This window comes from Didymosphaeria variabile, assembly GCF_027946475.1.
Source record: "Didymosphaeria variabile strain IMI 356815 chromosome Unknown scaffold_5, whole genome shotgun sequence".
Taxonomy (NCBI): domain Eukaryota; kingdom Fungi; phylum Ascomycota; class Dothideomycetes; order Pleosporales; family Didymosphaeriaceae; genus Didymosphaeria; species Didymosphaeria variabile.
The window spans coordinates 1,888,763-1,911,798 of record NW_026611624.1 but is presented as its reverse complement, the minus strand read 5'-3'; the positions used below and the strand labels follow the sequence as shown (position 1 = coordinate 1,911,798).

The following is a 23,036-nucleotide window of genomic DNA, read 5'->3' as shown; positions in this document are numbered from 1 at the left end:
TCATGGCTTACTGAGCCTCTTGGTACGACAGCACGTCTGGGGTGCTTGGTCAAGTTCAGCCTCATTTAACTCAGATACGGAAACTATGGCTTCAGATCGAGTATCTCACCCAATCGCCCAATTCGCAGCATGCAAATTTAGACAAACTGATTGCGAGTCAGTAGCTTGATATCTGTGGTCGCTCAATCAGTAAACATGGGCACCTGCGAAACAGGTGTTGATGCATCGCACACTTACGTGCTCTTACACCATGTAGCTTGGACGAATAGCGACAGATTGCACATGCCAGTCTATCCGTTGATGCCGTCGCCAATTGTGACTAGGGAGAGGTGCAATTGCGGTGTTGAGGCCCTCCTTCCCTTCAGTCTCGCACGCCGCTTCCTTCGCTGATTTTGCACGCGGAAGGAACTTACAGCACAATTGCTCGACAGCAACAGACTTTTCTTCCTTCTGACACCCCGCTGCCGCTCTGCAATAGCAACGCACCTCTTTCAGCACACGAGATCCAGCCACGACTGCCGCACGCAACCATGATTTTCCTTTCCTTCATACTGCCGACCTTCCTGGCAGCCGCTTCCGTCTTCGACTCCCGTAGCCCTCCCTTCTGCGGCAATCCCTTCCCGTTCACGTCCGAAAACCTCGATGTTTTCGAAGGCCTTATCAATGGCTCCATCAACGCCGAACAGGGCTCCGCCGACCTCCTCAACATGCAGAACTATGGTGGCCCGCGGGAATGGCCACGCAACAATCAGAACAAGGTCGTTATTGAGTACTGTTTCGATACCGAGGACGCCCGCAACAAGATCGGCCGGCAGTTCCGCGAAGATGGAATCGGTGAATGGATGCGAGCACTGGGTGGTGAAGCGTCAAGCGCTACCAAGCACGGGTTGGTCTTCGAGGAGACCTTGGATGCGAACGGTCAGCCGCTGTTCTGTATAGACCCCGATTCCGATGGATGTAAGTTCTACCCAGATGCAGTGCTTGGCGACGCTGCATTTCAATCACAGCGGCTAGATTGACTTGCATCCTGCGGTGTAGAACTGCTGGTTTACCATAACACAGGGAACCCGAAGATAGACTACAACACAGTAGTGGTTCAGTGGTCGTACGTTAAACATTTCGTTGCCGCTGCGACTGTCGGCTTCGTTGGTTTTATTTCAGGCGACCCTCCGGTACCCGGAATCCACATGATCACCTTCGGGGAACGCTATCATTATCCTGCAATGGTCCACGAACTCGGTCATATACTGGGCATGGCACATGAGCATCAACGCAAGGACCGTATGTGACTGCTCCTATTGCTGATCCCGTTCCACTGACATTCCCATTCCAAGGTGACGGCTGGGTTGCATACCGCTGCCATAACGTCAAGGACTTTTACCAAATCTTTGAGAAGTTTAGAGCTGAGAAGCCCGACGCAACATGGAGTGATCTCTGCGACAGTATCATCAATTCACTTAGGATGGAATTCGGAGGGTTGAATTTCATACGCCAGTATTCCGCTGGAGATCCACGATCCCGTGAAGGTCGTTATCTGATATGGGAAGTTGCAGACTACGGTGAACCATACGACCCTGCCAGCGTCATGCACTATCCGAGTGTTGCGTTTAAGGCAGGATTCCGCTGGAGATCCACGATCCCGTGAAGGTCGTTATCTGATATGGGAAGTTGCAGACTACGGTGAACCATACGACCCTGCCAGCGTCATGCACTATCCGAGTGTTGCGTTTAAGGCAGGAGATCTATGGTGCCACCATGATAGCACGGATGGATGCACGCTGGTCAACAACGTGCAAGGGCATGAGAAGGAGTACTTACCTTTGATTCCTCGACCGAGTGAGAAAGACATCCAGTGGGTCAGGAAGACGTATTCTTGGATGGATCCTCCGAACCCTCTCGAGAATGCGGGAATGAATGGATCTGTTTCGTAAGCGGATCTTCAGGGTCACAAATCAGCCAAATACAGCTTCTTCTCAACAAAGCTCAGTTCTTGTACAGCAGAAATGGCTGTATGAGGAGTAGCATATCAGCGACGAATATAACACTTCTTTTACTCTGCATATTTCATCCAGGTGATGTCTTGAACATGCTTCCGATTGTTCCTTTGACCTCTTGTGATGCCACTCACGCTATCCAACTTCTGCTTCAACGCATCACCCACAGCATCCAAGTCCTTCGGCAACGTCGTCAAGCTCGCCATAAGGTATAGAACGTTTCCAAGCACACGCGAGTGCACGCTGACTTCCGTATACGACCTGTCGTTCAGCAGCGCATCGCGCAATCCGGCAGCTGCGTTGGAAGTATATCCTGTTTTGGTCAGCGTCCACGAATCCATGTCAGACCGCACCTGCGATGCAACTACATACCAGAACCTTCCTCATCCTTCAGAGCAACGGCGAGCACAGAGCCTATAGCAACAACGTGGTCAACGGCCGTGTGGTAACTCAGCCACACCACCAACGGCTTGCCCCACATACTCCATGTCTTCGCTCCGTCATCCACGTTCAGCCTTCCTCTCATACTCCACCTTTTGACCACGTGTCCCCCCCTGTGCCCACTCTCCCGTCTCCACTTCCGCCTAAAACTCTTCCACGCAAAACCATTTTTCAGCACTTCCATCTCTTTAAGCGAAGTGTTGGCAACGTGGCAGCCGATGGGGTGTGCGGTGTAGCTGTGTCCGTGGAGAAGAGCATCAGACTTTGAGGGCGAGAGGAAGGCGTTGAAGATAGCTTTGCTGGCAAGTGTGACCGAGAGGGGGAGAAGGCCACCGGTGAGGAGCTTCGCATGGATGGAGATGTCAGGGTGGACGGCAAGGAGGGACGAGGGTGTGAAGTGGCCGAGGCGGTTGAGGCCCGTGAAGACTTCATCGAAGAGGACGGGCACGCCGGTCCAGTGAAGGGGGTCTGAAGGTGGGATGACCTCTTGTGCGCTGAATTGGTAGGCGCGGACCACTTCGACGAGCTTACGCTGAAAGAGAGGATCAACGAAGAGCATGCCGCCGGCCCCGAGGAGTATGGGTTCCATGACCAGAGCACCGAATCTCCTGCCCTGTCGTTTGACAAGTATATCCAACCTCTCCTTGATGTACTGCTCGTACAGCCACCAACGGCGCCCTTGGCCCGGGCCTCTGGCATCGAAGTCGAATACGTCATCCAGATGGGTGAAGAACTCAGGGGCACCAAGCTCCTTCGCCATGCCCTTCGGAGGTTCGACCATCCACTCTCCAGACTTCATCTTCACGGTCGGGAAGTCGAACCAATATCCTCGGCCGCGATACCAGTCCACCTTCTCGTTGTACACGTTCGGCTCGGAAGCGTCCATGGCACCGATGGTGTCTCCGTGATAGCTTCCCTTAAGGCCAAGAATTTCGATATTTTCTTTTGAGCCGTCCCAGTCGTAACGCTTACACGTCGCTCTGAGTGCCATCTTGATACCAACCTCGGCAGCGGTGCTGCCATCGTCCGTGTAGAAGCACTTCGCAAGACGGGGATTATCCGTACCCTTCAGTAGCGTCTCGGCGAGGATCACTGCAGGTTCATGCGTGGCACCGGCGAACATCACGTGGCCGTATCGTCCTGCTGCGTATGCGGCGGCAAGAGACAGCCGCGGGTTTCCGTGGCCGAGACCCTGTGTCCACCACGATGCGGAACCATCGAAAGCAGGATAGAGAAGCAATTTTCCAGCTGCATCCTCTTCTTTGATACCTTTCAGGGAAGTTGGTGTGTGCCTCGCTTGGAAGTAGTCGCCGTATGCAGAGTCCCAGACTAAGATGTCGTCGGTGTTCGCTATGGTCTTGTGCTGCGTGAAAGGATGCCAAATAGTTTTTCGCGTGCGGCTGGCCAACTTGTTCATAGTGGTGAGGCGCTCGGTATGACGTTGGACAATGAAATCAGCGAGCTTGTACATTCCATCGGTTAAACTTTGCCTTTCGTAGTATTCGCGCATGGTTGCGCGTTCCTGTTCCTGTGTGTAGCCCTCTAGCTGAGGTATCCAGGGTATTGTGAATGCTGGGATATCCATGTTCCCGAAGTACTTCAGCAAATAGTCGGAATTCTCGTACTTGCCCTTATCGTCGAAGCAAATGACAGCACTGATATCATAACCACGAAGGGTCAGTGATTCCGCCGCAGATATCGTAGAGGCAATACCTCCAAGGCGATGGTCGCCGACCAGGATGACAGGTAGTCGCATTGGCCTAAAGATGTCCGCTTGGGGTGCTCCAGATGGCCCAGGGCTGAGCACACCGCCGGCTGTCTCTACGATGGTGAGGCCCATGTGCCTCTCCCAGGATAATTTGCCCGCATCTTTCTTAATTTTGGCGTGGACTCGCCTGACTAGATAGTCATCTGTAGGCTACTGAAAGTCAATCCAGGTCAGTAGTATGATTCAATGAATAACTTACGACGAAGTTCGCGCCCCGCACTGCAATATGTGGGCTCACAGGTTCCTTGAACTGGAAGAGTGTGGTGACGGACGCGCCCTCTACATGTCTCTTGACATATCTAGCCTTTCATCAGCTTGACCTTTGATGCTCAAATATGCGCAACATACGAATCATCAGCATCTTCTATGGGCCCCGTCGATACAGGCTTGATATAGTGCAGGCTCCATTTCCGCTTCCCTGCTCTTCGGACAAAATGGGCGCCTAGGAGGGTGGAGAAGACTGTTTTGCCGACATTGGTATTGGCACCATAGACCTGCAGCGCGATGAGGTTCTGCCACAGGCCAGACGGAACCCCCGACATTGACGGCGATGGTGAGATGGTTGATAAGGTCGGCTTGATTCGGCGTTTTCAGTGCTTGAGCTTACACTAGACGCGTTGCGGCTTAGCACTTTCCTGTTCCTGACCCACAACCTCGGCGACCGGGACGTTCGAATTCTTGCGAGTGTTGCTTTCAGACGCTCCCCTCCGCGCAGTTGAGTTGCAATTGATTGAGATATCTTGGAGACCAATTCAATGGCATAATGAAATCGGTCTGGACCCACGCACCGTCTCGCTGAGGCCAGCTGAGACGCGCATCTGGACGGTTGGGAGACGCACTAGCACTAGCACACCAACATCCAACCCACACGGACCCTGCACTGCTCCCTCCCCCGCAGCTCTTTACGTTAAACGATCATTAAGACCGAGCACCAGAAAATCCGAGCCATATGAAGAAACCTCCCAGCAAAATCCCACAAGTCAAGACAATGCCGCAGAATCGTGCGCCTTCAGCACTCGAGCGCAGGTTCCAATCCCTCCTTGAGAAACGTCGTCGGAATTTGACACTGCGTAACTTGACAACCGCACAAGACCTCATTGATTTCTCCTCTAACGACTTCCTTTCTCTTACCACGAACTTGACACTCAAAACTGCTTTTCTTCAAGAGCTCGAGGCCTCGAAATGGTCGCTGGGATCCGGCGGTAGCCGCCTGCTGGATGGAAATTCCACATACGCGGAAAACCTCGAACGCGAGATCTGCGCTTTCCATAATGCCGAGGCAGGACTATTGTTCAATTCTGGGTTCGATGCGAATGCAGGGTTCTTTGCATGCGTGCCACAGAAGGGAGATGTCGTGGTCTACGATGAACTAATCCACGCAAGTGTGCATGATGGAATGCGGTTAAGTCGAGCGGAAAAGACTGTGTCGTTTAGGCACAATTGCGTTGAGGATTTGAGGCGGGTGCTGCTGAAATTGACAATAGATGGTGACACGGAAGACGTGCTAGCAGGAGACCGTCACGTGTTCGTTGCGGTAGAGGCGGTCTATAGTATGGATGGCGATAGAGCGCCTTTAAAAGCCATCGTCGACACGGTGGAGGAGGTACTCGGAAGGGAGGCTGGATACATCGTTATTGACGAAGCACATGCGACGGGCGTAATCGGAGAGAAAGGTCGGGGCCTTGTGTGCGAGCTGGCTCTTGAGGAAAGAGTGTTTGCAAGGCTGCACACGTTTGGAAAGGCTTTGGGGTGCAATGGAGGTGAGACAACGGTCCTGTGTATATCAGGGGGCAGTAGCATATTGACATTACGTAGCTATTGTACTCGGGTCCAATCTCCTGCGACACTATCTGATCAATTACGCCCGCCCGCTCATCTACACGACCTTTATGTCCTACACTTCACTTGCTGCTATCCGCACCTCGTATTCCTTCCTCTCCCAGGGCAGGACCGTTCATTTAGCTTCGAATCTGCAGTCGCTTATTCAAATGCTGTTCACGAGATTGAAGTCGGTGAAGTCGCCGGCATTCAATGTTTTGTTGAACATACCACAAATTCAGCCAGAGTCCCCGATATTTTCGGTTCAGCTTGCCGAGCCAAAGGTGCTAGCTAAGTTCTTACAGGAGAGGGGCATGATGGTCAGAGCCGTGGTACCGCCTACGGTTCCCGAAGGCACGTCCAGAGTAAGAGTGTGTTTGCATGCTGGGAACACCGAAGCCGATATTGAAAGTTTAGTGGTTGCAATGGAGGAATGGTGCCAAAGGCTGGTAAAGGAGCAGGATGCACAAGCAATGAAAGTGCGGAAACCAGATGATAACATATTAGCTCGACTGTAGTCACGCCGGTAACGTACAATATCAAGTGACTGTTCGGACTTGATCTGATTTTCTTCGTAGCTACGTTGACGTATCATGCTGTGGCAGCTTGTGTGCTTGAGCTCTGCAACCCCGCAACAACAGGGGCAACCTCAACCTTTTCGGCGAGTTCTTCCTTGCCAACCATAGTCTCTTGTGCCTCCATCGGCCTCAGACCCCACCTCTCAAACATGGCTTTATCTTCTTCCCAGCCATTGCAGGCTGTTGTCAACATCTTTTCACCGGTGAAGACAGCGTTGGCACCAGCCATGAAGCACATCATCTGCTTCTCCTCACGCATCATGTGTCGACCTGCCGCCAGACGAATAATGGTAGTCGGGAGAACAAGACGTGCCGTAGCGATAGTACGCAGGATGGCATCAAATTCGATCGACTTGCTCTCGCCTTTCGATATCCTCTCGCCTAATGGCGTACCCTTGATAGGGACGAGCGCGTTCACTGGGAACGACTCAGGATGAGCCGGAAGTGTAGCAACCGTGTAGATGAGTCCAACATGATCCTTGGCCTTCTCACCCAGACCCAGAATACCTCCCGTGCATACGTGTATACCTGCGTTCCGGACATTGTTGATAGTCGCGAGCCGCTCGTCATACGACCGCGTCGTGATGACACTGGGGTAATATTCTCGCGAAGTGTCAACGTTATGGTTATACGCTACAAGGCCCGCATTCTTGAGCTCCTTCGCCTGCTCAGCGTCAATCATGCCGAGGGTCACGCAGGCTTCCATCCCGAGCGCTCTGACGCCCTTGACCATCTCCTTGATGTTCTTCAGGTTTGTCTTTCTTCCACGCATGTCTCTCCAAGCCGCGCCCATGCAGAATCGAGAACTGCCATTCTCTTTGGCCACGCGAGCAGCCTCGAGCACCGACTCAACGTTGACCATTTTGGAAGCCTTGAGGCCAGTGTTGTAGCGGGACGACTGTGCGCAGTAGCTGCAGTCTTCACTGCAGCCACCCGTCTTGATGTTCATAAGGGTGCACATCTGGATCGCAGCGGGGTCATGGAAGCGGCGGTGGAGCGTAGACTGAGACGGTTAGAGACGGTACAAACAACGAAGGACCGGTTATGCGTACGGCGCCATATGTGAGCTCGATCAGCGAGGTGTTGTAGACCTCGGCAATCTGCTCCTTGGTCCAGTTCGTTCTCGGGCCTGTAGCATTGACAGCATCTCTGAAGACGCTGCCGGCCTTGGAGGGTGCTGCCGGTGGGGCTTGTTGAGCAGAAGCGGAGATGGGGGCATCGATGACTGTGCTGAATGGCCTGGCAATGTGGCAGGTACGGCCGAGGCCAGAGGAAGGCGCGAGCCGGGCATGCCTCAGGAGGACCCGGTGTGCCATGCTGTGGAGGAGTGAGTGAAAGGACGCATGTTGGACTCAACCCTTCAGCATTCGCTATGGGGACCCGCAGTGTTGGTGCGGTATGTTGTTGGATCTGGCTGCAGGCCGGTCATCCGCAACTGTTTTCGGTGCCCCTTGATTGGCCAATGCGGCGGCCCTCGAACCTTCTCATTTTAGCGCGGGGTCGCTGTGGGGCGTGCGGGCCTTCGCTACGCGTTTCGCAAACCTTCAGCGCCCAGCGCGCCGTCTATCTGATGTGCCGCTTCGAATTGCTCAGCGTCCTCATCGACCTCTTCCAGAAAGGCTCGCCCCGCAGAAACACCCAAAGGGGCGAGTCCTCACTGCCGCCGCGCCCCTCATGCTCCACGAAATACTCCTCTCGCTCTCGGGACACCCCTCCGCGCTGTTCGATCCCCACCAAGGACATTCGCACGTGACCTCGAAGCCGATAACTTTACTTTCGCCGCCCGAAGCGGAACTCCTGGCTTCATTGGGCCATTTGTCGCGTCTTCATCGCCGAATTCGCGACCATGCTGCCCGAATCGCATCTTTGCATCCTTCGACCGTGTGCCGAGCCGTGGCCACGGCAATATCCTCGCATCATCTAGACAGATTCCAACGGAAGGTCCTAGACGTCGAAGCTAGCATCCTCAAGCTAGATGCGTCTAATGTGGGCGCTTACAACATCGTTCCTCTGGCCGGCATCGTCGGCGAATTCTCGGAGTGGACAAGACTATTGGAGTGGCTATGGGGCATCAGCAACTTCACGTTGGCGTCTGACGTCTCGGAGAGAGGCGAACAGAGAGGCTCGGAGGTTGCATCGGGTGCTGAGCTCATCGATAAGTTACGTACTGAAGCCCAAACTGGGTATCCTGACATCGAAGAAGCAGCCCTCCATCTTGGTGCCGTTGCGGAGACATCTTGGCTGCGACAGCTCTCAACTTGGCTCTTGTATGGTCGCCTGCCGGCATTTGGGGCGTCTGACTTCTTCATCGAGGACGAGTCTGACGAAGACCTTGATTTCTCTGTGAACCACAAACTATTACCAAAGTTTGTGACTCGGCACACGGCGTCTTCGATCTTGTTCATTGGCAGATCGCTGAACCAGGTACGGTCTCTACCAGTCAACTCAAGGTCAATGAGTGGAAAATCGTTCGGTGTCTCAGAAATGGAGTTGTTACCTGCACATGTAGGACATCTCTCCGAGGTCAAAATCCCCATATTGTCGGCGAAGCTGTCTGAAGCCGTGGCCAACATTCGTCTATCCCTTTCACGGAACTTGCTGCAGCATTTGCTGCCCCAGGAGAAGATTGTCGAGATCTTGACTGTTCTACATCAGTTCTTCCTTCTTGGTCGAGGTGAGTTCGCCATGACTCTGATTGCAGAGTCCGACGAGAAAACGCAGTCTCGCCACAAAGCGCCAGTGCATCAAAAGCTCTCGCAGGGGGTTCAAGGCATCTTACTGAAGGAGGGCGAGATCACTCAAACTTTGGCGCGTTCATTTACCGTGCTTTCAACGTTGGGTGGTGATGACGATCACACGGATGACATTCTGGATGTTGCTGCTGAGGTAGTCCACCTCACTGTCAGCGATTCCTCGAGCCACCGCCCTGGAACACCAGGGCGAGCTAGAGACCCCACGAATATCCTGCCCCGCATAGCCAATGTTGCGTTCAACGATCTTCTTCTATCTGTTCCGACGACACTGGCCATGGATGTGAAATCGCCACTAGACCTCTTCATGACCAAGACAGATATCGAAGTCTACTCAGCCATCAACGCATATCTATTAGCATTTCGCCGGTCTCACCTCCACCTCTCTCAACTCTGGCGGATCAGCTCCATACGAAGGGAGTACCCGCCACCACCAGGGTATCAATACAGCAATTCCCCCGAGGGAAAAGCCATTCTTAAACGAAGGCGAGAGAGGAACAATACTCGGACCCGAGATTTAAGGAAAGTCTGGGCAACGTGTGCAGCAGCAATCTTCTTCTTGTCAGAAGGCGAAGCCTACCTCCAAGGTGAGGTCGTGCGGGAGTCTTTTCAACACTTCTTGCATTGGGTTGAGAATCCCGGAACCGAATCAGGACTGGAGCCAAAGATGTCAAGCGGGTCTACACCCTCTCAAGTTCATGATTCGCAAGCACAAAAGTCTGAACAGCACGATCCTGAGGCTCTTTCTCTCGCACACCGCCGCTTTCTCTCATCGATCACTTATTCGCTTCTTTTGACCGACCATGCTTTCGCCTCGACTCTTCGCACTTGCTTTGCGCACGTTGACGAGTTAGCAGCATATGTTACGCGCCTGCAATCTATCCAGCAGAATCTTGACCTAGAAGAAGACGAAGGCTTTGAAGATTACAAGCACAATTACCATCAGGAGGAAAGGGACGTAAAGCTGGAGCTGGATCGTTCACGACGACGTCTAGATTCGGATCTGAAGACTCTGGTGGGACGATTACGAGAGATCGATTCCGAACGTGTAGGGGTCGGTAGGACTGGCATCGTAGGCAAAGAAGCTGTGGCCAGTAGGGATGAGTATGAACCATTGAAAGTTGGGGGAGTGGATCGGTTGCTGATGAAGCTCGACTGGAGTGGAGAGGAAGAGGAAGAGGAGGTTGAGGACTTGGTCTGATGCAGCCAATATGCGCCCTCCGAAAGAGAAAAGCGTAAACCCGACACGAGATATCAATATAACGAACACGCCGGCCCTGTGCCAGTCGAGCATATTCATGTGGTGACACCACATCGACCCCCGAAGCCACGCGCGAAGCCGCTTTCAACTTTAAGCGATATGGTTGGACGGCGAGTCTCATCGACCGCGACTTCTTTCCTCCTCGTGCATGCGGTCTTGTCTCGGGTGCCAAAGACAGCTTTCTTACACGATCAAAGCATTTACACGAAGCACAATCAATGATCCTAGCTGTCATCACAGATATCAGGTATAACAGCACACCAGCAAATTACGTCTCTCGAAGTGCGATGTTGAGGCAAAGGAGTCCAGATGCGCGGGAATGTATACGATAGTTCGCGCCGAAAGCTGCAAGTCCGTCACCGCGTATCGTGCGAGAACAACCGCACCACCATGCAGTGTAGCCCCTGATTCCCGACAGTAACGACATTTCTGGTCTATAAAGCTACTAAGATTACTGCAAACTTTGCCACCCTGTCCAGTGACTGGATCTTCAGTGCAATTCGACACAGGTGTTCGATTCCAGGCGGACGGAGCGTAAGGCTCATTGTATAACTCTAGATCGTGTTTTCCCGCTTGATAGCCCCACCAGTTTCAGGATTCCTTCTACATTTGAAGACCCCGTGCTAAGCTCCATCACTAAGCTGCCGGAATATAACTTTCAGACCCAGAGTGGCTAGGCTTACACTGCAAGCAACTTTCAAACCGCGCGAGAACGCTTGCGCAGGTGGCGCACTTCAAACCCGCGCGAGAAAGCACTTCTTTGCCATTTCCCATCGTGACCCGGCACTGTCACCTCACCTCTCTTCCTAGGCTTACGGACCTCGGTCTTTACTGTCATTACCACTCTCCAAGGTCGTTTGCTCATTGTGAGACCCTCTACAGGCGAACCAAGGACTCGCACTGCCTCCTCAGCTGCGACACACGCACACAATGCGACACTCAATATTGCTCCCGTCGTTAATCTTATTGGCAGGCAATGTTAGAGCTGGATGCTACTTCCCGGACGGCACCATCGACAAGAACGTAGAGTACCAGCCTTGCTCTCAGGACTCGTCGAACCCTCTATCGACGATCTGATGTGCGACGAATCGCAAAGACGGCGCGGATATATGCGCGCCGAATGGACTGTGTCAGGTGGGCACGAAGAAGGGGAGTCCACCTGCGGCTGCGGCGTGGACGAAACCGAGTTGTACGCACTCGGACTGGAGTAAGGATGGGTGTTTGCATATTTGTGGTGTAAGTCCCACTCTGTACGCTCAAAACAAAAGGGAGATATATGAAGCTGATACGAAACTAGACCGACAAATACCCCTTCCTAACGCCGTGCAACCGCGCCGCAGGCAATGAGTCGCAGCGCTGGTGCTGCGGCACGTCCCAGGATTGCTGCAACGAGGACTCAGGCTTGGGCATCGAGTACCTCCCCATTACATTCGACCCTAAGAGTTTCACCGACGCGTTTGCTTCGTCGTCATTTTCGGTAGCGTCCTCGAAACCTACGTCTTCCGCAACGAAAACACCGTCTTCGTCTGCCGTGGCGCCCGCTTCTACATCAGCATCACATTCTACAGCATCACCATCACCCGCCTTAACCTCCACTCCATCCTCGACTTCCTCTTCAGAACCCTCCACAGGCCTCTCTACCGGCGCCAAAGCCGGCGTCGGCGTCGGCGTCTCCGCCGCAGCCCTCGCCCTTATCGGCCTAGGCATCATCTGGGGTCGTCGCAAGTCGGCCTACACGTTTGACCCAGCCTCCGACTCAGTGCCCCTAGAGAAGGACGCCACCGTGTACGCACACTGGGATCACTCGCAGGGTGGAACTTCTTACGAGGGACCCGTGATGCCGCCGCCAACACCTCGTAAAGACAATGAAGTACAGATCCATGAAATGCCTTGTTTCGAGAGTCGAAAGGAATTAGATGGAGGATCGGTTGACGAGGTGAAGACGAAGAAGATGTATGCGTAGAGGGAGAAAGAGAGAAGCGCAAGCATAAGTAGGCGGTGTGAGGGGCTGGTTCTGGGTGTTCCATTGTGGATGGCTTATGTTGGCGCACGAGGGCTTTGCCAAAATCTAAACGCTGTGTATTGGGGTTGGGAGAGGTGCACTCATCAGCTACACGGATAGTAGTATCTACTGTTCTTTGGGTACCTTAGTCTAGTCTAATGCAAACTTCACATCTACTTTCGAGGTGTTGGTCCCGTTGATCGAGTTTGGCCTTTGGTATTTCGCGAGCATACTTCATGGATGTGCCTAGGAAATGTAAACCTGGCGAAAATCATGGACTAGCATCGTCCACGGTCTTCCACAACCGGAAGATTAAGCGACGTTCGTCTACCGGAGCTACATACAGATATAGTTGCTATCATTGTCTCACAAGCAATAAATTTACTTTGCTGTCGTATGGGATGAACAATTTGCACGACAGGACACTTGTTGGAGCATGACCACGCGCCAAATGATGTGCTTCAAAAGAATCTGCTCCAGCCTTCAATGATTGAATGCAGATACAACTGTAAAGACACAAGCTAAAATCGTACTCGTATCGTGATGCCTATTTACAAGCGGATCACACACGCGTGCTCATCGCCCGCAGCCAAAAACGCCTACCCATCTAAAAGTAAACCACCATTCCAAAGCACGCTAAACTAGACAACGTTGAATACATCCCCTCCAAAGTTCGAAGCCCTGAACGCCGGATGAAACATTGGGACTCACGCATCGAGAACCCCGAATTTGCCTCGTTTCGGGCTCCCTGCTCTACTCCTAGCCATCCGCTCTCTGCTATCCGTTCGGCTCATCAGACCATCTCGGTCGATTGCATTAGCAAACACACCCGGCGGCGCAAGTCCCAGCCCAGAACCCTGTGCCACGACGTCGCCTCTTGAGGGATCGAATGTTGGCGTTCCAGTCTCCTTGAGTTGCGGCGTCGCCCAGCCTGAAGTTCTTCCTAGACGCGCCGATCCCTCGCTAGAATCAGAGTGCTCTTCATCATCAGAGATGAAAGACCCAAGTTCGAAGTCGTTCGGCGTGTCACCGTCCTCCAGAACGCGCTCGTAGGATTGTATGTTGCCACCGCGACCGAACAATTTGTCCAGGAATGGACGCCGACGTCGGTGCAGGAGAGAACCGGATTGCCGATCCGAAGATCCACCTCGTCCAAGCATGTCGCCAATCTTTTGACGTGCGGCGTGGCGGCGCTCCCGTCCGCAGCAGGTGAAGTAACAGATCATCACTACGATGAGGGTGAAGATCAAGAAGCCCGGTATGCGCCGCGAATTCTCCGAGAACAGGCGGTCATGCCATTCCGAATCTGCTTGACTCATATACGGTACATGCGAGCCCCCCGGGACCTGGAAATTCGAAGGGATGCCGGGTACGTTTGCACCGAAGCCTACAGCCAAAGCATCCGTAGTGTTGGGTGGTACTTCGCTAGCAGCATAGAGTACCATCTTGCCGAGCGTCCAGCTAACCTCCACATCATTGATCTTGTTGACAGCCTGGAAGGGGTTGATAAAGCCCTTCTTTGAACCGTGCTTGCCACCGACTTTAACCTTGGTGACATTGTTGTTGAGGTTCTCTAAACCGACGCGAGGTACACCGATACCGTCGTGGAGAACATTGATAAGCCATGAAGATTTAAAGCATACTTCCTGCGCTGTTTGCTCGTCGATCTTGCCCCAGGTTTTGTTCTTTATACCCTTCTCGATGTCTTTCCAGCTCTTGCTGCAGAATTCATCGACGGCTTTTTGGTAAGTCTTGAAGTCGTATTCTTCATCGTCCTTAGCCGCCATTTTGAAGATCTCGTGCGTGGTGTGGTAATACTCGGATACGCCCACGAAGTGGTTTACATCAAAGTCGATAGCTGGGGTGTGTTGGCCGTTGATAAGGCATGGTGCGTCTAGGCATTCTTTCTCCTTTTCGAGCAGTGGAAACGACTTAGTGAGGCATTCTGTGAACACCCCCGTGCCGACCAGCTTGTGGCCCTTCTTCCCCGACCCAGACTCAATAACCTTGCCGTCGTCGCTGACCATAATTGCGGCGTTGGTCGGCAAGCACGGGTCTGGGTATTCTTTCGCGTTGATACTCGATTCCAACAATTGCATGACGTATCTTTGCCTCGCCTGGTTCACGCCAAATCCAAGCCATGTTGTTACAAACACCTTGTATTCGAGCGGCGTTCCATTCAACGTCCGTAATCGCAACAAGGTAAGATCGTTCGCGTGTCGTTCGGCTTCGGTTTCATTTGGCGCAAAGGCAATCTGGGCTGACGCTCCTCCCATGTCCAAGAATCCATACGTGTGGTGGTTCTTCCCATGGTCATGTTCTTCCGGGTCATCGAACCCTCCTAGCAAGTAATTTGCCGCTATCCACCCGTACAAGCCCTCCGTCTCTCCCGGAATAACCTGAACGTGCAGATCACAATCTGGTAGCTGAAACTTTGTCGACTTCCTTGCATAAGCACACACCTCCTCGAGCACTGATTTCCGCTGCAGATCAGGCAGTATTCGCATGCCGGCTGTCGCGAGCAGGAAGAGGGGCGTATTCGCGACTTCGTCTTTCGGGACGTATTTGAGCGCATGCTTGAACAGTTCATCGAGGTGATCGGGACCGACGTCATGGGGATGCGTGCCAAAGGTCGAGATGCCCGGGTGGGTCTTCTTGGTCCATTTCTTGTCCGTTGAAACTTCCGGTAGCTTGTGCAGACTGCCGTGGTTCTTGCGCGCCTTATCGCTCTTCAGCCATTTGTAAATGTGGACGCGTGTGCCGGAAGAGCCCGCATCCAGGACTACTCCGTAATTCCCTGCATAGCTGTTGTCAGTCCAAATTCGCATGAAGCGACAAAGCATGCCTGGGTAACAGGTTCTTACATTTGCCCATTGGAGAAGGCGAGGCCAAAAACTACCGATCAAGCGGCATCGAGTTATGAGGGCATAGAAAAGGGGGGACGAAGGCTCAGAAGGCGTACGCGATGGCGCGGCCAGTGCAGGATAGTCCGAAATGGCAGTGAAGGCTAACGAGCGACGTGGAAGTAGGTGTGAATCGTTGGGCAGGTTGCACAGAACACAGTACGAGGGTCTTGGAGGTTTACGCGGCCACGGCGTCTGGTTTCAGCTTAGTTAATAATTTACGGCGGTCCTCCCACGGTGCCGTAAACCAACCATGCGCTCAGCACACCACCCAATATTGCGACATACGACCACGTCGTATTTCCTGCGCATGTGTCGTTCCGTGGCGTTTTCGATGCCATAAGGAATGGTCCTTCTGACACTCTGTCTTCATTGCAGTGGCATCTGATGGTGACCGGGATCAGGCCTGCGATGACCTCATGGCGCTATATTTAACCCCCTGTCGAATGCGGCAATGCATCCGTTTTGACAGCGTGGGGGGTGCGCTTCCTTCGCCACGCCAACACGTTTGGACAGATGCAGAGGCTCAGTACATATGCGACATGATGATTCCCATCTACCTTAGTCTTCAAGCAAGAATCTGAGGAATGCCTTCGCAACTGCAACACCATCGTGGTGATTCCCGACCCTATCCAATGCATCCTTAGCCTCCTCCGTATTGAAGATGCCTTGCTTGGTGCGCATGATGACCAGATAGCTTACGATAGCCTCGTTGAACTCGGGGTGTCCTTGGACAGAGATGAGTCTCCCTTTCTTGTACATGCCTTGAACGAGACATCTAGGAGACCCGCCAAGGACCTCGGTGCCTTCAGGGCATTCGAAGACAACATCCCGGTGCATTTGATGGATGCTCTGTGTTACATTAGCAAGGATTAATAACAAAGGGATGTTAACGTACAAGAGTGTCTTGCTTGAAAATTTCCTTGCCCTTCTCAGTCAACTCGACAGGTAATACCGAGACCTCCATATTTCCCTCCATTCGTCCGACCTTGACTCCTGCGGCCCGTCCAATGATCTGATGGCCAAAACACACGCCAATGACGCGAATGCGATCCTGTTTGAGCAGCTTCTCGGTGAACTCGACAAGTTTCAAGATCCAGGGGTCGTTGTCGAATGAATTGTGCTCTGCAAGTTGTGAGTCAAGTTTGATCTATGTCCGTTCGAAGACCTACTGGATCCACTGATCAAGACCGCATCCACGCTATCAATTTCAGGATACTTTTGCTCCGTCACTACATCATACCCGCTCAACTCTAAGCTATCTTTTGAGAAACCTGGTTCGCCTAGCTCGTCTGCTGCCGTCTCGAGCAGCGTGCGGAAGAGCTGGCCATATTTTCCGTATCTTGCGACAATATCATCAGGGGGTGTGTCAGCCTCAAGGACGGCTATTCGTAGAGGAGGCTTCATATCCACCAAATCCAAGAGACGGTTGGGAGAAAATATTGCTGTACTGCTGTATAGAGGAGGGGAGATGCGATAAGAGGCGAATCCGGGGTTAAGCTAGGCTTCTAACGTAGAAGGGGCTAGTCCGCGGATAGCCGCTTTGTCACACAAACTCGGAGTGTACTCGGAGTGATGCCGACTCTCCACCTGCCTTCGTGCGCCAACAGCTTTTTCTTCTGGTGGATGACTGGCGTGCTGTTGTCCTATCCTGATCATTGTTAATGCAAGGCCACCACAACGCCTCAGAGCGGACACCGCTGCTGCGTCCAGTGCAACCTTCGGACCGACCAAGCGAGTCAGCCTTGTACGAGAACGACATTCAAGATGCAGAGGTAGCACAGGGTGCTCTCACAGCACCTCAATTTCCTGTATTAGGCAAACAGAGAAGCTTTTCGAGTAGCCATTGGCTTGCTCCTGATCAAGAGGTTCCGCCAGAACAACCGGATGAGCCAGGCGTATTTGGCGAAGACGGGCTTCTAGCAGGCCTATTAAGGGCGAAATTCCGATGCATAATCGGCGGCGTATTTGCGGGATACTTTGTGAGTTTCTAACGACTATATAGCCCTCTGTACCCTATTAATGCGGAAATAATCTAACCTCGGAGTAGATAGCAATGTTCGATTCCACGCTCATGGCATCAAGTCATCCCGTGATAACATCATATTTTAACGCTTCCAATTCAGCATCATGGCTATCGACTTCATTTCTGCTAACATCGACATCTTTACAGCCTCTCTTTGGCAGATTGTCCGATACATTTGGAAGACGCCTATTGTACCTCTCCGGAGTAGCGTTTCTTGCAGTCACGACGGGATGGTGTGCCCTCGCACAAAGTATCGGAAGCTTTATCGCTGCAAGAGCTTTCTGTGGCATCGGTGCAGCAGCAGTTCTTTCCATGGGCAATATCATCATCAATGACCTTGTTAGCATCCAGGTGCGGAGTACATACCAAGCATACATCAACCTCTTCTACGGAAGCGGTTCGACCTTGGGCGCAGCGTTCGGAGGCTTCTTGTGCGATAAATTGGGATGGAGACCGACCTTTGCCGTTCAAATTCCATTTTTGGTCGCCATCTTTATCAACGGGTACTTCACCACTCCTTCCACTCTTGGTCCCAACCTAGCTCAGCGATCCGGTCAAGGTTTTAGAGACGCTCTGAGAGATTTTGACATTGCAGGCTCTATCCTCCTAACCGGATCAGTTGCTTTTCTAATCGCAGGCCTCAATCTCGGAGGCAACGTCTTCCCTTGGGAGCACCCCTTCGTCATCGTCTCCCTCGTGGTCGCCTTGGTCTCCGGTGCAATCCTTTTCCGCGTCGAACACAAGGCTGCAAGACCCGTCATGCCATTGTACCTTCTCTTCTCCCGTCCAAGAGGCTCTCTTGTCTTCAACAATTTCCTCGCCAATATCGGAATCAACGCCATCATCTTCAACGCACCGCTATACTTCCAAGCTGTGAAGCTCGAAACCGCGTCGTTGTCCGGTTTCCGTCTCGCAGGACCCTCGCTCGCTCTTATGATATGCGGCGTATCTTCAGGCTTCATCATGACTGCTACAGGACGCATGACATGGCTCATTGTCGTTGGGTCGCTCAGCATGCTCCTTGGCGGCGTGCTGCTGTCTGTGATGTGGGATAACATACCAACCTGGCTTGCGACGCTGTTCCTCGTGCCTGCGAGCTTAGGACAAGGTCTTAGCTATCCGGCTACGATGGTAGGCGTACTTGCGATGAGTACACAGGACGATCAGGCGGTGATGACTAGTACGCTGATTCTGTGGAGGCAGCTTGGGACGGTCATGGGTGTCGCATTGAGCAGCTTGGTACTACAGAATGCGCTTACGGCGTACCTCGATGCTCTCGTAACTGGAAAGCACAAGGAAGAGGTATGTGCCATCTTCAAGCTTCTCTTTCATTTTCTTCTGTCGCTTTCTGCGTTGCGATAGGAAACTAACCCTTCGCACCCAGATCATTCTCACCGTCCGCAAATCCGTGCGTTCCATCCTCGACCTCGACTCCAAACACCAACACCAAGGTACGTTCCCTGCAATCCTTACCCCTATACATCATTCCCTTGCGACCGTTTCTGTACCACCCACCATTTACAGATTGCGGATCGTCCCGCTTCCGGACCCACCCTCTACACAGCCCCCCAAGCTAATAGCACCCATAGTGATCGATGCTTATGGCCGCAGTCTGCGCGTCACCTTCATCTCGGCGATTGCCGTATTCGTCGTAGTCAATATATTGGTGCTAACGATCAGACTGCCGAACTTGAAGCCCAAGAAGGGCGATGCCGGCGGAGAGGACGATGAGGCTGGACCGTGATGACCAAGATCGTGGCATTGCATGTCTTGGGAAGGCAGAGCGGCGGGCGGGATGCGTGCGGGAGGGCAGTGCTGGAAGAAATTTCGGCTTTCGCTGCCTTGTCTGCGGTTGAGGCGGCGGAGCAAAAATTGTAGATAGGAGAAATGGAACGTTATTGCATATTGCGAGGCTGAGTAACTTTGCTGTCAGGACAGTGTGTGAACAGAAGAGCATTGTTGGTCACGATTGTGAGGTTGCGGTATTGGACGGTTCACGCCACGACCCAAAGCTGGTATGGGCATACCGAATGGTGCGATTGTATATTCTTTGGATCAATTACCTTGCCCCTTGACTTGGCCTTGATGCACGCCTATTCTGTGGGTAAGCAACGGGGGGTTGCAGCATCGTGCCTGTGGAATTCTGGACTTGGCATTATTGACTTGGTATTATTGACTGGGTAGAAGATTGTGCTACACACACAAGTCGGTCGTGTGACGTTTCATCGGTCCATGAGATCCGAGTGAATACAATCTGCGAAGAAGTTGCGATAAGGTCAAAGCAGAGGAGACATCACAACATGCTACGACTTGTCAAATATGTCCAAATGTGCTATAGCGGCCATCAAAAATCAATTGCAGAATAGGGAAGGAAACGTGGCGCGGTGTTACGTGCAAAGGAGCAAGACTGACTTTCCTCAGCCTGCATGAACGATCAATCTCCACGATAATCAATCTCTCTATGACTTTATTGTGCAAACTCATCTGTAGAAATCTAGGAATTCAAGGTAGAGCATGCACTTGTCATAGTCCACACATCTCTTCCTCCAGTCTTGTAAACAAAAGAGCTGCCGCTGCTTAGGCATCCATGAACTCATCATTCAAATAGAGAAAGGCAGGTTGAGCGCGTATCTGGAGATTCCCAATACCTAGAAGACCGTATCGGCTAGTTTTAAAACGTACAGGCTTGATCCAATGCAAATGTCATAGGGAACGCGCGTGTAAATTTGCATATTATTATTACCACTGAAAGGCTGTCGCAATAGGCTACTACCATACGCTTTTGAGTAATGATTGGGGTCTCATCAATTTAAGGAATTATACGGAAAGGCAAAGGCAAAGCCGAGCAAGATCCAGAGTAAACAGTAAGTCAACACGTACACTCGCCGACCAAGCCACTTCAGCTGAACATCCTAAGCCTCGAGTGCACGTATGCTGTCTCACCGGTGCTTGAGATCTGTCACCCACTCGGCAGCTGGAGGACATGTTGGTGCCTGAGATATAAGGCACGCACTTTCCGCCCCTTCTTCACCGGTCTCAGCCGTCATCCCACTCAGCCCTATGGGAAATGCTCAGCCGAAAAAGAATGCCTGAGATATAAGGCACAAACTCACCGGCCCAGCGCGGCTATATCAGCCAATCTGTAAAGTCCTAGGATCTCAGCCCTATAATTTCACGATAGGTTGATGCCTTAAGTCTGAGGCAGACAGTTTAGTCTTGCGTCTAGTGATCTAGTTGTACCTGAACAATGATACAACGATGTGTGAAAACATCAATTCGAACGGACGCTGCACGCTTGAAGGATGCGCAATCCAAAAGATACAACCCTACATACGTGTTACCCTTACGCTATGAACAAATAGACTCGCATGATGATGCACAAGATACGTCCGTCGTTGAACTTTTAGCAACCTCCGGCGAGCGAGCTATTGTGTGGCGCGCGCATGGTGAAGCGAAGATCGAGTGAAGTCAAGCAGTCTTCTGTTCGCGGCGGCGGAGTGTGAACATGCGGCGGACGTGAAATCCAGAAGATCGCAATGACGAGATGCAAAGTAAGGGAAGTGTGAGTGATGATTGGAGAGTGGACTGTCGCTCGAAGTGATAGAGCAATTATGATGGAAGAAAGAGATATGCATTAGATGGGCGCTGTTGTATGGAGTTTGGTTTCCCAGTGTTTTGATTTGATGGTAGCTCGCCGACTTCTGCCTAGTTCTGCTATGTCTATCACCTCGTTTGTCGACGAGAGTAGCGTAAGGCTGACTGGAACGCAATAATGTTTGTTGCCTTGTGTACGCGATAGAGTATGATCAGTGAGATGGAACCGTACTGGACTTGCGATAGGCCCACCATGTGGCCGTCATACATGAATGCTGGCCATAAAGCGCCACACCCGCACTCGGGCGCATGTGAACCCAGTTCACACGCATGTGCGGTAGTGACTATGAGGAAGGTGTCCGGATCGAACTGTGCCACATGGACCCTAAGCGCTGGGATTGAGTGCCTTATCGGTAGAACAGCGCCATCGATGCATATTGTGCCGCTCGACCGCATCACTAGCACACCAGAAAACCTGGTCCTATAAACCTACGTGAAGTTGCGGATGAACGTCTATTATTGAACCTTAACGAAGGTCTGTTGCGGACGATTTCAGTTGGCCCCATCCGAGTACGTATTGCCATGCGGCGTGTGGATATATAGAGAACGGCTTAGGATGTTTCCGTAGACCTAGCGAACCTTCGGGAGCGGTATTGCATGCTCGATGTTCCATATTGGGCATACAGAATGGCGTGATTACCGATATGGTAGAGTGCAGAAGGCATCAAACGTATTTGTGCCTTAGATAGAATGCCTGAGGATCTTGTGTTTCGCGGATGGCGGGAGCTGTTTTTGGAGCGCGATAAACGCGGGGTCTTGGGGCCAATATGCAGGTACAAGTGTGCGAGACGAGAATAGAGTTTTGGGGGCGAATCGGTCGTGCAGAATGTCTCAACCGCAGAGCTGGTAGCCGACGTCGAAATAGTAGCATTTGCAGAAAGTGGGAAAGAGCGACGGTCGAAACGTGAATTTTAAGTCGAAACGATATGGGCTTGATAGCGTGAACCATGGCCTGAAGGGCTGTCAGCATTCACCAGTCGGTAGCGATGGAAGCGCTCTGGCCCGCATGACGAGAGCATTTGCTTGCATCGGGAGCGTTTGGAAAGATAAGACAGAACGAGCGTGAATCTAGCCAGTGGTATAAATTCATGATGTGAAGACGCGGCCCCTCTTGCAGGCCGATTAGCGCTCGTGGTTGATTGGGCCATCACTCAGGATGGCGGCAGGGACGACGGATGGGCGATGTTTGCTGATGGAGGCCTGCGAGACGGCGTGGTTTGTCAACTGGTCGAACTGCAGTCAGCGAAGGGGAACGACCAGTTGACGTTTGTTGGCAGGGCAGCTGCAGTTTGACTTGTCCAGGACAGTCAGCATCAATTGCAGACGGCGAATAGAACTGTATCGGCTGCAAAGCTCTCCAGGAAGCAGAGACGCGGGACGACGGCCCTGTGCATTGCCGATGCACTCGCAAGGAGCAGTTGGATGAAAGCAATGCGTCACGGTAAACAAGACATCGGTGTAGTATAGCCGCTGTCACACAAGACATGGCGATGCGACAGGCAAAAGTTCCCCTGCCAAGGGCGTGGTATTGATTGGTGACGCGACCTTGCATACCGGTATATCAAGCGTGTAGAAGTGATTTCCACATGCACACGGCGGGGTAGGCTGGAATGGCGTAGGTGCGTCCCGTCCTCTGAGCGCGGGCTGACCATCAGCAAGGTCACTCGGCGAGCTCCAACGGACTGAGTGCGCTGCGCTGCGCTGTCATGCCGAGCGTCGGGGCTATGCATTTGTACCAAGGCATGGCAAATGCGTGGTTTTCACTGTTGAGGCGACAAGCGTGTTGGAGTCATGATGTGCTCTGTGGAAGGCTTGGGCAACAAAGGGGCAGGCGCCGCGCA

General features: G+C 52.5%; 9 protein-coding genes across 9 annotated transcripts; 5 read left to right on the top strand and 4 right to left on the bottom strand.

Moving 5' to 3' along the window:
* Positions 1–530: 530 nt before the first annotated feature.
* On the top strand, positions 531–1,645 carry N0V89_007112 (uncharacterized protein; the record flags this gene model as incomplete). Its single annotated transcript, XM_056215878.1, has 3 exons — positions 531–957; positions 1,063–1,281; positions 1,335–1,645. 3 exons carry the CDS (start codon positions 531–533, stop codon positions 1,643–1,645), a joined length of 957 nt encoding a protein of 318 aa, XP_056070125.1.
* A 405-nt stretch (positions 1,646–2,050) lies between these two features.
* Positions 2,051–4,745, bottom strand: N0V89_007111 (uncharacterized protein; the record flags this gene model as incomplete). The annotated part of the gene is made up of 4 exons (XM_056215877.1): positions 2,051–2,289; positions 2,367–4,353; positions 4,403–4,502; positions 4,552–4,745. 4 exons carry the CDS (start codon positions 4,743–4,745, stop codon positions 2,051–2,053), a joined length of 2,520 nt encoding a protein of 839 aa, XP_056070124.1.
* Positions 4,746–5,152: 407 nt separating this feature from the next.
* Positions 5,153–6,474, top strand: N0V89_007110 (uncharacterized protein; the record flags this gene model as incomplete). Its single annotated transcript, XM_056215876.1, has 3 exons — positions 5,153–5,963; positions 6,019–6,386; positions 6,439–6,474. The coding sequence occupies 3 exons, from the start codon at positions 5,153–5,155 to the stop codon at positions 6,472–6,474; spliced, it is 1,215 nt and encodes a 404-aa protein (XP_056070123.1).
* Positions 6,475–6,612: 138 nt separating this feature from the next.
* BIO2 (biotin synthase) lies at positions 6,613–7,915 on the bottom strand (the record flags this gene model as incomplete). The annotated part of the gene is made up of 2 exons (XM_056215875.1): positions 6,613–7,602; positions 7,652–7,915. The coding sequence occupies 2 exons, from the start codon at positions 7,913–7,915 to the stop codon at positions 6,613–6,615; spliced, it is 1,254 nt and encodes a 417-aa protein (XP_056070122.1).
* A 358-nt stretch (positions 7,916–8,273) lies between these two features.
* Positions 8,274–10,550, top strand: N0V89_007108 (uncharacterized protein; the record flags this gene model as incomplete). Its single annotated transcript, XM_056215874.1, has 1 exon — positions 8,274–10,550. One exon carries the CDS (start codon positions 8,274–8,276, stop codon positions 10,548–10,550), a length of 2,277 nt encoding a protein of 758 aa, XP_056070121.1.
* A 1,273-nt stretch (positions 10,551–11,823) lies between these two features.
* On the top strand, positions 11,824–12,573 carry N0V89_007107 (uncharacterized protein; the record flags this gene model as incomplete). Its single annotated transcript, XM_056215873.1, has 2 exons — positions 11,824–11,827; positions 11,951–12,573. 2 exons carry the CDS (start codon positions 11,824–11,826, stop codon positions 12,571–12,573), a joined length of 627 nt encoding a protein of 208 aa, XP_056070120.1.
* Positions 12,574–13,319: 746 nt separating this feature from the next.
* YND1 (Golgi apyrase) lies at positions 13,320–15,455 on the bottom strand (the record flags this gene model as incomplete). The annotated part of the gene is made up of 2 exons (XM_056215872.1): positions 13,320–15,409; positions 15,449–15,455. The coding sequence occupies 2 exons, from the start codon at positions 15,453–15,455 to the stop codon at positions 13,320–13,322; spliced, it is 2,097 nt and encodes a 698-aa protein (XP_056070119.1).
* Positions 15,456–16,076: 621 nt separating this feature from the next.
* N0V89_007105 (uncharacterized protein) lies at positions 16,077–16,922 on the bottom strand (the record flags this gene model as incomplete). The annotated part of the gene is made up of 3 exons (XM_056215871.1): positions 16,077–16,367; positions 16,414–16,640; positions 16,688–16,922. The coding sequence occupies 3 exons, from the start codon at positions 16,920–16,922 to the stop codon at positions 16,077–16,079; spliced, it is 753 nt and encodes a 250-aa protein (XP_056070118.1).
* A 257-nt stretch (positions 16,923–17,179) lies between these two features.
* N0V89_007104 (uncharacterized protein) lies at positions 17,180–19,285 on the top strand (the record flags this gene model as incomplete). The annotated part of the gene is made up of 4 exons (XM_056215870.1): positions 17,180–17,497; positions 17,566–18,843; positions 18,926–18,992; positions 19,131–19,285. The coding sequence occupies 4 exons, from the start codon at positions 17,180–17,182 to the stop codon at positions 19,283–19,285; spliced, it is 1,818 nt and encodes a 605-aa protein (XP_056070117.1).
* Between the last annotated feature and the right edge of the window lie 3,751 nt (positions 19,286–23,036).